This window comes from Haematobia irritans, chromosome 4 (genome assembly GCF_050003625.1).
Source record: "Haematobia irritans isolate KBUSLIRL chromosome 4, ASM5000362v1, whole genome shotgun sequence".
NCBI lineage: Eukaryota > Metazoa > Arthropoda > Insecta > Diptera > Muscidae > Haematobia > Haematobia irritans.
Window position 1 is genome coordinate 110,933,816 of NC_134400.1, and position 11,065 is coordinate 110,944,880.

General features: G+C 35.8%; 1 protein-coding gene across 1 annotated transcript; it reads right to left on the reverse strand.

Moving 5' to 3' along the window:
* Positions 1–881: 881 nt before the first annotated feature.
* On the reverse strand, positions 882–1,662 carry LOC142236300 (uncharacterized). Its single transcript, XM_075307562.1, has 2 exons — positions 1,503–1,662; positions 882–1,419 (listed from the first exon to the last, which is right to left on the reverse strand). The coding sequence occupies exons 1-2, from the start codon at positions 1,551–1,553 to the stop codon at positions 892–894; spliced, it is 579 nt and encodes a 192-aa protein (XP_075163677.1). The 5' UTR covers positions 1,554–1,662; the 3' UTR covers positions 882–891.
* Between the last annotated feature and the right edge of the window lie 9,403 nt (positions 1,663–11,065).

Here is an 11,065-nt window from a genome sequence, read left to right on the forward strand (position 1 = left end):
CTAAAGGGGCGGCCTCTCTTCCGTCCAAATATCACAAAATCAGGTATCAACTATTGATATCGTAACCTCTCCCCAGTCCTCTGTAAATTTCAAGTAACTCGGTAAAAGTTTAATTGTTTCTCTGTATGTACTTAAGAGAAGCGGATGTCTCCCTATGCCCTTTTATTTTTATTAAAAAATCAGGAACCTGATATAAATTTCATAACCTCACCCATTTTTTCCGTTAAAATTTCAGTCGGGGGAGTTTAGTGTTGTTTTCACTGTACTTTAAAAAAAAGTCGGGCAAAGGGGTGGTCCCCCTCCCCGCCCAAATATCGAAAAATAATGTAGCGGATTTTTGTCTAGATGGCAACCCCAACATTCAATGAAAATTTCAAGCAAATCGCATAATTTTGTTCCAAGTTTCAAAAAGTAGGGCAAGGGGGAGGTCCCCCTCCCCGTCCACATATGAAATCATCAGGTACCCCATATTAATTCCATAACCTCACCGCATGTTCTCTGTAAATCTCAAATAATTTAGAGAATTTTAGTTTTTTCACTGTACATTAAAAAAAGTCGAACAAAGGGGAGATCCCCCTCCGCCAGCAAATATCGAAATATAAAGTAGCGGATCTTTATCTAGATGCCAACCTCAACCTTCAATGAAAATTTCAAGCAAATCGGTCAACTTTGGTTCAATTTTCAAAAAGTCCGACAAAGGGGTGGTCCCCCTCCGCGACCAGGTGTCCAAAAATGAGGTACCCTATTTTCACCACATGAACGCCCCCTACGATCTCTGAAAGTTTCAAGTAAATCGGTTCAGCCGTTTCGGAGCCAACTCGGAACATACAAACAAACAAACAAATAAACAAACATAGATTGAATTTTATATATATGTATAGATTATTAGCTTCAATGTATTTCGTTCATGAAAACTCCTAAATTACATTTTTCATTTGCCTTACGAGTATATTTATCATCATATTCCTTTTGAAGATTTTGATTTCCTTTAGTGTAGAGACGAATGACATTATGTGTAGCTTCTGAACTCTTCTCATAGCTCTCCAATTCGTCGACGAACATTTTGAAATGATTGTACCAATGAATGGCTACATCTTCATTGTCAGTGGCCAGAATGATACGTGACATTACTGGCGACATAAAAGTAAAGACATTACGTACACCACACTGAAATCTATGGCGTATGAATAAATCCAAGTACTTTTCGGTAAAATGTTGTGCTCTTTCGTAGATTTCCATTTGTTTACTATCATCCATAATTTTTGATTTGGCCAGCTTAATTTGTTCAAGCATTTCCTCCAATTCGGATTGCATTGGATCAGCTTTGGCATCGTAATAATAGAATTTATTGGTCAAAACATAGTCGACCAGTTCATCGGTGGTAGCTGGCATGGCTATGGTCATCGAAGCAGCTGAACTCTGGATAATATACAAAAACCAAATTTTGAATTTCTTTATATTTAAGTTCTGATTTAAATTTTATTTAAAAATAAAACACACACTTGATGCAGTTCCTTTGCAAGAGCTAAGAAAATAAATATCCACTTTTCCATATCCGTAAAGGCCCTTTAGCGTTTCTATATCTGGTGTGTATTAGCGACAATTAACTACTGTTCCATTTTAGATTTTGATGTGTATTTCCATGTCTAGAAATTTTTAAATCATCTGTTGTCTCTGAGTCTTTTTCGTTGTATGAAAAAGCTTAATTTTTATTTTGATTAATTGAATACAATTGAAGAAATAACCTTGACTGTTGACTCATAGACAATCTGTTTCTTGGATGGAGAAAATGTGAAAATGTTCATGTGATCAATCCAATGAATACGCTTTAATTAAATCCTTTCGCGACTATGTGGTGTATGGGATTTGTGATGCAACTCGACCATCTTACACGGAAAAAAAATAATGATCTAATATGAACTGAAAAATATATATTCAATTAATATAAAAGGTTATTCAACCTATATTTTAGGACATGCAATTTATACCATATTAAGGTAAAACAAATTTTACAACAAGTATATATGGTCGTAAGTTCGGCCAGGCCGAATCTTATGTACCCTCCACCATGGAATGCGTAAAAACTTCTACGAAAGACTGTCATCCACAATCGAATTACTTGGGTTGTGATATCTTAAATCGTTTTCTAAATTGTGAGTTAGTCCATACGTGGTATACATTAGACAAAAAAGTTATTTATAGGTAAGTCTACAAATAATTACGAATCGATATGGACTTTTGCACGGTACGTAGAGAGCCAGAATTGAAATATGGGGGTCGCTTATATGGGGGCTATATACAATTATGAACTCGATATGGACCAATTTTTGTGTGATTGGGGATCGATTTATCTGAGGGCTATATATAACTATTTACCGATATGGACCTAGTTAGGCATGGTTGTTAACGGCCATATACTAGCACAATGTATCAAATTTCAACTAACTCGGATGAAATTTGCTCCTCTTAGAGGCTCAAAAAACCAAATCTCGGGATCGGTTTATATTTGGGGCTATATATGATTATGGACTAATATGGACCACTTTTGGCATGGTTGTTAAATATCATATACTACCACCACGTACCGAATTTCAACCAGATCGAATGAATTTTGCTTCTCCAAAAGGCACCGGAGGTCAAATCTGGAGATCGGTTTATATGGGGGTTATTATAATTATGGACTGATATGAACCAATTCCTGCATGGTTGTTGGATACCATATACTAACACAGAACTTCCCAAATGGGGGGCGCGCCCCCCAAGGAGGGCACCACGAGGTTCCACGGGGGGCTCAGCGTCATTTTTGGTTGAGCAGGTTTTGTGTCATTAAATTTGTCAAAAACAACACTAATTGTTAAGTTCAACAAAACATCAATAATATACTACAAAAATGCATACCATTCGTACATTTCGAAATGTTCTTTTATAACCACAGTGAGAGAACAATAAAAGTTACATGCAATTGTATAAGCAAATTGGGTTGGGAAGCTCTGTACTAACATCACGTACCAAATTTCAACCGAATCGGATGAATTTTGCTCTTCCAAGGGGCTCCGGAGGTCTAATCTGGGGATCGGTTTATATGGGGGCTATATATAATTATGGACCGATTTCGACCAATTTTTGCATGGGTGTTTGAGGCCATATATTAAGACCACGTACCAAATATCAACTGAATCAGATAAATTTTGGTCTTCCAAGAGGCTCCGCAAATCGGGGGATCGGTTTATATGGGGACGATATGTAATTATTGGCCGATGTGGATCAATTTTTTCATAGTTGTTAGAGACTATATGCTAACACCATGTACCAAATTTCAGCCGGTTGTTAGATACCATATGCTAACACCATGTATCAAATTTCAGGCGGATCGGATGAAATTTGCTTCTCTTAGAGGGTCTACAAGCCAAATTTGGGGATCCGTTTATAAGGGGGCTATACGTAAAAGTGGACCGATATGGCCCATTTGCAATACCATCCGGCCTACATCAATAAAAACTACTTCGTTCGGAAGTTAGCGTGATTTCAACAGACGGACGGACGGACATGCTCAGATCGACTCAGAATTTCACCACGACCCAGAATGTATATACTTTATGGGGTCTTAGAGCAATATTTCGATGTGTTACAAACGGAATGACAAAGTTAATATATCCCCCATTCTATGGTGGAGGATAAAATTAATTGATACTATTAATTTTTGTGATTGATTTTAGTTTCAATTTAAAAAGTTATTGAATCAATTAAATGTTTAATTGAATCAATTAAATGTTTAATTGTTTAATGGACTGATAGGAACCAATTCCTGCATGGTTGTTGGATACCATATAAAGGGTGATTCTTTTGAGGTTAGGATTTTCATGCATTAGTATTTGACAGATCACGTGGGATTTCAGACATGGTGTCAAAGAGAAAGATGCTCAGTATGCTTTGACATTTCATCATGAATAGACTTACTAACGAGCAACGCTTGCAAATCATTGAATTTTATTACCAAAATCAGTGTTCGGTTCGAAATGTGTTTCGCGCTTTTTTATCGACAAATTTTGTTCAGCGATGAGGCTCATTTCTGGTTGAATGGCTACGTAAATAAGCAAAATTGCCGCATTTGGAGTGAAGAGCAACCAGAAGCCGTTCAAGAACTGCCCATGCATCCCGAAAAATTCACTGTTTGGTGTGGTTTGTACGCTGGTGGAATCATTGGACCGTATTTTTTCAAAGATGCTGTTGGACGCAACGTTACGGTGAATGGCGATCGCTATCGTTCGATGCTAACAAACTTTTTGTTGCCAAAAATAGAAGAACTGAACTTGGTTGACATGTGGTTTCAACAAGATGGCGCTACATGCCACACAGCTCGCGATTGTGGCCATTTTGAGGGAAAACTTCGAAGAACAATTCATCTCAAGAAATGGACCGGTAAGTTGGCCACCAAGATCATGCGATTTGACGCCTTTAGACTATTTTTTGTGGGGCTACGTCAAGTCTAAAGTCTACAGAAATAAGCCAGCAACTATTCCAGCTTTGGAAGACAACATTTCCGAAGAAATTCGGGCTATTCCGGCCGAAATGCTCGAAAAAGTTGCCCAAAATTGGACTTTCCGAATGGACCACCTAAGACGCAGCCGCGGTCAACATTTAAATGAAATTATCTTCAAAAAGTAAATGTCATGGACCAATCTAACATTTCAAATAAAGAACCGATGAGATTTTGCAAATTTTATGCGTTTTTTTAAAAAAAAAAGTTATCAAGCTCTTAACAAATCACCCTTTACTTGATTTTGTCTAATATTATGACAACCCAAGTAATTTGATTGTTGAATCCATAGCGGAGGGTACATAGATTCGGCCTGGCCGAACTTACGACTGTATATACTTGTTTTTGTAATTGGATTTTTGAATTGATACTATATTTCTGTGTCTGAAGACATTTCAATTAAAAAATTAATTGGATCAATTTATTTTGTGATTGAATCATTGTTTTTATTAAATACAAAAAAAGTTTAATAATTTTTTAACTGACTTACCCCCATTTTCATAAAGCTCCGTTAGTGTTTCGTTAACTAACCAACTTTTAAACCGTATTATGGACGAAGCTGTCATCTTGCATATATATTCCATATGCCAGTTAGGAACTTAACTGACGAACATTTTTAAGTTAAAGTTAACTGGAGAGAAGATATTTGCAATTTATTTTCTGTTAACTGGCAGTTAAAGCCTAACCGAGCTACATGAAAATGGCCGTTAGTCTTCTGAGTTTGATAAACAAGTTAATTGTATAATATTTTTAATTAAAAATTTACAAATGTTCAATCATTGACCTAATTGGCTAAATGTTTCTTGTATCATTAAAAAGTTAACTGTATCAATTAATTTTTTAATTAAAAAAGTTATCAGCTTCAATTAACTTTTTAATTGGAAATATTTTTGTGATAATTTTTTCCTGTGCATGTATCGTTCTCCCGATTTGGCATGGAATTATCATCCGATTTCCTTGAAATTTTAAATCTAGAAGTATTTTGGGTTCATAGAGAACTGTGCTAAATTTGGTAGATATCGGTCCATGTATTGATTTAGTCCCCGTATACCTCGACTGATCGGAATAAATTCCCAAACATTTGAAAAAAAAGAATCACACATTTTTAATTTGCACTTCCAATAACCCAAGATTTCAAATTTCTGTCAAATCGGATAACAAGTATGGGTTTTATGTACTCAAGAAATCGCATTAGTGATCGGAATATATGAGAGCTATACCAGATTATGGCTTGATACGCTCAACAATTGGCACCAACATCGTGTTAAAATTTTAAACGGATCGAATGAAAATTTGATCGTATTCTACGCTCTTAAGTAAGGAATTAAATTGAGATGATCGGCCTATATAGAGGCCATGTAAAACACGATAGAACGATATATTCATTATTAAAAGCTGTAGCGTGACTACCAAGCTAGACAGATTGACATATTTTTGGTATCTATAACAAACTCTTATCATCGTTTGCGAAGAGGTTTGCCAAAAATCAATCTTGAAGGTTATTCATGGCACAGAATTCTACATCAATCGATGCATATTATTATGAGTAATACATACTAATATTTGTAGCACTTCACTGTGGTCATTGAAAGTTTTTGTGAGATAATTTTCATCTTTGTGGTGACCCATCTTCTTTAATCTGCAGTCAAAATACATGTCAGAAAACTCTCCAAAACAAAGGTTTTGATAAGGTTTCTGTTTTAGTCTGTGTCGTCACACAATTCTTGCGATAAGAATAGGGATGCCATAGTGAAGCATAATTGATTTATTTGGTTCGAAAAATCGGTAAATCTACAACCCCCCTGTACGCAGAGAAGGAATGTTATCACCTCAAACATGTCCATTTTCAACATGGCCCATGGTTTTTTTTTTACCAGCACACCAGTAACACATACATGTAAGCGGATTTATTTATAGGCCAGTGTGCAATGCACACACAGTGTTTTTCATATGTTTGGCTATAAACATTATATGTTTGGAACACAAATTTTTAAACACAATATTTTTGAGTGCAAGCATATAATGTTCATAAACTAGCATAACATGTTTGGGACATATATGTTAATATGTTAGAACATATTATGTTTGGGACATAAAATGTGTGTAAATATAATATGCTTGGATGCAAACATATATTAATTTAGAAATAGCCTATAAACATATATGTGTTTAGTAGCTTGGAGCGCTATTTAACAGGGAGCGATATTGAATTAAGTTGGTGGTTGTTGCTTGTTATTACAAAATTAACATTTTATTTTTCCTTGGGCAATTGATCAGCTACTTCTTTGATCCTTACAAACTGTGTGGTCCGCTGTTCGAATCCCCGTCCGGCAAAAGGTAAAATTAAAATAAAAAAAATCATACAATTGAATAATTTCTTCTACAATGTTTGTATTACAGAAAAAGGTGCTAAGAACTAAAAAATCTCGTGGAAGTGAGAAAGATGTGGGGGAATATACAATTGGGCAGAAACAAAATTTTGAGCATTCAGGTCGAAAACCTATGTTGTTAGCACCTATATTACCTGTTTATTTTCATAATTCATTATGATTGTAAATATATAAATAAATAAATAAAATTTTGAGCACAATATTGTTTGGGAGAATTTTTTTAAGCATATAATATTTTTGGGTGCAAAATGCTTCCAAACATATTATATGTTCACATAATAACATATTGTTTTTTGGAAGACAACATTATTGAATTTGGATGCAAAAATACAAAATGTTTGGAACTTAGACTACCCAAACATATATTGTTTAGACCAATATGCTTTCAAACATATTATATATTGGAAGAGATCAAACATATAAATGTTTGGGCAATACCCAAAAATATATATGCTTGAAGCAAAATATGTTTGGGAGTATATGTTACAGAAGCGATTTTTTGTGAGCGTGTACGTTTGAAGAAAATAAACAACTTTAGTTTCAAAAGTCTGTTATAATCTATACAACTTTTGGGTAGAACAAAAACGAAAATAATATAAATTTGCATTATATATGAGAGTCACGATATTTCTCGTGAGTCACTACATTTCCAATCTTGGATATGGGTCCTTAAAATATTTTCGTGCGTGAATACACATTTGTACGAGCGTGAGTCCTACACGCTAAGAAAAAACATTTGGAAAACGTGTACCGAAATTTTTATACCCGCCACCATAGAATGGTGACGGGTGTATAATAAGTTTGTTATTCCGTTTGTAACACATCGAAATATCGATTTCCGACTATATAAAGTATATATATTCTTGATCAGGGAGAAATTCTAAGACGATATAACGATGTCCGTCTGTCTGTCTGTTGTTATCACGCTGCAGTCTTCAATAATGAAGCAATCGTGCTGAATTTTTGCACAAACTCGTCTTTTGTCTGCAGGCAGGTCAAGTTGGAAGATGTGCTATATCGGTCCAGGTTTTGATATAGTCCCCATATAGACCGATCTCCCGATTTTACTTCTTGGGCTTATAGAAACCACATTTTTTATCCAATTTGCCTGAAATTTGAAATCTAGAGGTATTTTATGACCATAAAGAGGTGTGCCAATAACGGTGGGTATCGGTCCATGTTTTGGTTAGCCCCCATATAGACCGATCTCCGGATTTTATTCTTGGGCTTATAGAAACCGCAGTTTTTATTCAATTTACCTGAAATTGGAAATCTAGAGGTATTGTAGGACCACAAATACGTGTGCCAAAAATTGTGAGTATCGGTCCATATTTTGGTATAGCCCCCATATAGACCGATCTCCCGATTTTACTTCTTGGGCTTATAGAAACCACAGTTTTTATCCGATTTACCTGAAATTGGAAATCGAGAGGTACTTTAGAACCGTAAAGAGGTGTGCCAAAAATGGTGAGCATCGGTCCATAATATGTTTGTCATTCCGTTTGTAACACATCGAAATATCGATTTCCGACTATATAAAGTATATATATTCTTGATCAGGGAGAAATTCTAAGACGATATAACGATGTCCGTCTGTCTGTTGTTATCACGCTACAGTCTTCAATAATGAAGCAATCGTGCTGAATTTTTGCACAAACTCGTCTTTTGTCTGCAGGCAGGTCAAGTTGGAAGATGGGCTATATCGGTCCAGGTTTTGATATGGTCCCCATATAAATCGCCCTCCCGATTTGGGGTCTTGGGCTTATAGAAACCGTAGTTTTTATCCAATTTGCCTGAAATTGGAAATCTAGAGGTACTTTAGGACCATCAAAAGGTGCGCCGAAAATGTTCCGTATTGTTCCATGTTTTGGTATAGCCCCTATATAGACCGATCTCCCGATTTTACATCTTGGGTTTATAGAATCCGTAGTTTATATACAATTTGCCTGAAATTGAAAATTTATAGGTATTTTAGGACCATAAAGAGGTGTGCCACAATTGGTGAGTATCGGTCCATGTTTTGGTATAGCCCCCATATAGACCGATATCCCGATTTTACTTCTTGGGCTTCTAGAATCCGAAGTTTTTAACCAATTTGCCTGAAATTGGAAATCTAGAGGTATTTTCGGGCCACAAAGAGGTGTGCCGAAAACGGTGAGTATCGGTCCATATTTTAGTATAGCCCCCATAATAACGATCTCCCGATTTAACTCCTTGGGTTTCTATAAACCGTAGTTTTTATCCGATTTGCCTGAAATTGTAAATATTCTGTTATTTTAGGCTCACAAAAACGTGTGTCGGATTAAGTTTTTATCGGTCCATTTGGTAATGCCTCCATATAGACCGATTTCACTTCTTGAGGGTATAGAAGGCGCACTGATCATGAAAATTGCTTGAAACTCAGGAAATCCTAATATTTGGTTCATGGTGGTGGGTATTTAAGATTCGGCCCGGCCGAATTTATTGCCTTATATACTTGTTTTTTTTTTTATTATTGCAAAAAAAAAAATATGTTTTATCCAAAAACACAGTCCAAGCACTGTTATTTTCTTTCTTTAGGTCCTTAGTAAGACATATTTTGAGGTTTCATAATTAAAAAATTAAAATACCCAGCCAAAAAAAAATTGGAAGTACTTCTAAAGGCATAACTTTAAAAGCACTTCCAAAAATTTCCTCTCCATGATGCTCTTTATTTTACCTACAATTTTTTAATTCAATTTTTATAACTCGCTTTTTTCATATTTTTAATGGCCAATTATATTTTTTTTAAAGGGTAAGAATTAATGGAATGGTACAAATTATTCAAATTAAACATGTTGAACATGTTAAATCCATTCAAAAAACATGTTAAATCCATTCATAAAAAAGTATACAAATTCTTTATTTGTCAAAATATCATAAATATTTTCAATTTGCATCCGAAAAACTGAATTCGGATCGCACATTAAGAAATGATGCAAATTCAGTGCAACGGCTGTTGAAATGTTGGACATCCATCGTATGAGAAGCCTATATTAAATTCATTGCTTCTGCGCCAATTTTGCACCATTTCCGGATCCAAGGAAAACATTTTCGCTACTTTTTTGGTGACGCTTTTTTTTACTGGGTGGTAGTACAGGTTGGCTGATAAGTCACCGGTCTGACACATAGATGGCGTCGCTAGTATTAAATGCATATTATTTTTATATAGTACCAACCTTCAAATAATTCGTGTCAAAATTTGACGTCTGTAAGTCAATTAGTTTGTGAGATAGAGCGTCTTTTGTGAAGCAACTTTTGTTATTGTGAAAAAAATGGAAAAAAAAGAATTTCGTGTTTTGATAAAATACTGTTTTCTGAAGGGAAAAAATACGGTGGAAGCAAAAATTTGGCTTGATAATGAGTTTCCGGACTCTGCCCCAGGAAAAACAATAATTGATTGGTATGCAAAATTCAAGCGTGGTGAAATGAGCACGGATAACGGGGAACGCAGTGGACGCCCGAAAGAGGTGGTTACGGACGAAAACATCAAAAAAATCCACAAAATGATTTTGAATGACCGTAAAATGAAGTTGATCGAGATAGCAGAGGCCTTAAAGATATCAAAGGAACGTGTTGGTCGTATCATTAATCAATATTTGGATATGCGGAAGCTCTGTGCAAAATGGGTGACGCGCGAGCTCACATATGACCAAAAACAACAACGTGTTGATGATTCTGAGCGGTGTTTGCAGCTGTTAACTCGTAATACACCCGAGTTGTTTCGTCGATATGTGACAATGGATGAAACATGGCTCTATCACTACACTCCTGAGTCCAATCGACAGTCGGCTGAGTGGACAGCGACCGGTGAACCGTCTCCGAAGCGTGGAAAGACTCAAAAGTCCGCTGGCAAAGTAATGGCCTCTGTTTTTTGGGATGTGCATGGAATAATGTTTATCGATTATCTTGAGAAGGGAAAAACCATCAACAGTGACTATTATATGGCGTTATTGGAGCGTTTGAAGGTCGAAATCGCGGCAAAACGGTCCCATATGAAGAAGAAAAAAGTGTTGTTCCACCAAGACAATGCACCGTGCCACAAGTCATTGAGAACGATAGCAAAAATTCATGAATTGGGCAGCGACTTTTTCTTGTTCTCAGACCTCAAAAGGATACT

Coding starts and splice junctions, on each gene's coding strand:
- LOC142236300 (XM_075307562.1), bottom strand. CDS start 1,553: ATGGAAAAGTGGATATTTATTTTCTTAGCTCTTGCAAAGGAACTGCAT. Junction 1,420..1,502: donor TTGCAAAGGAACTGCATCAA/GTGTGTGTTTTA, acceptor TATATTATCCAG/AGTTCAGCTGCTTCGATGAC.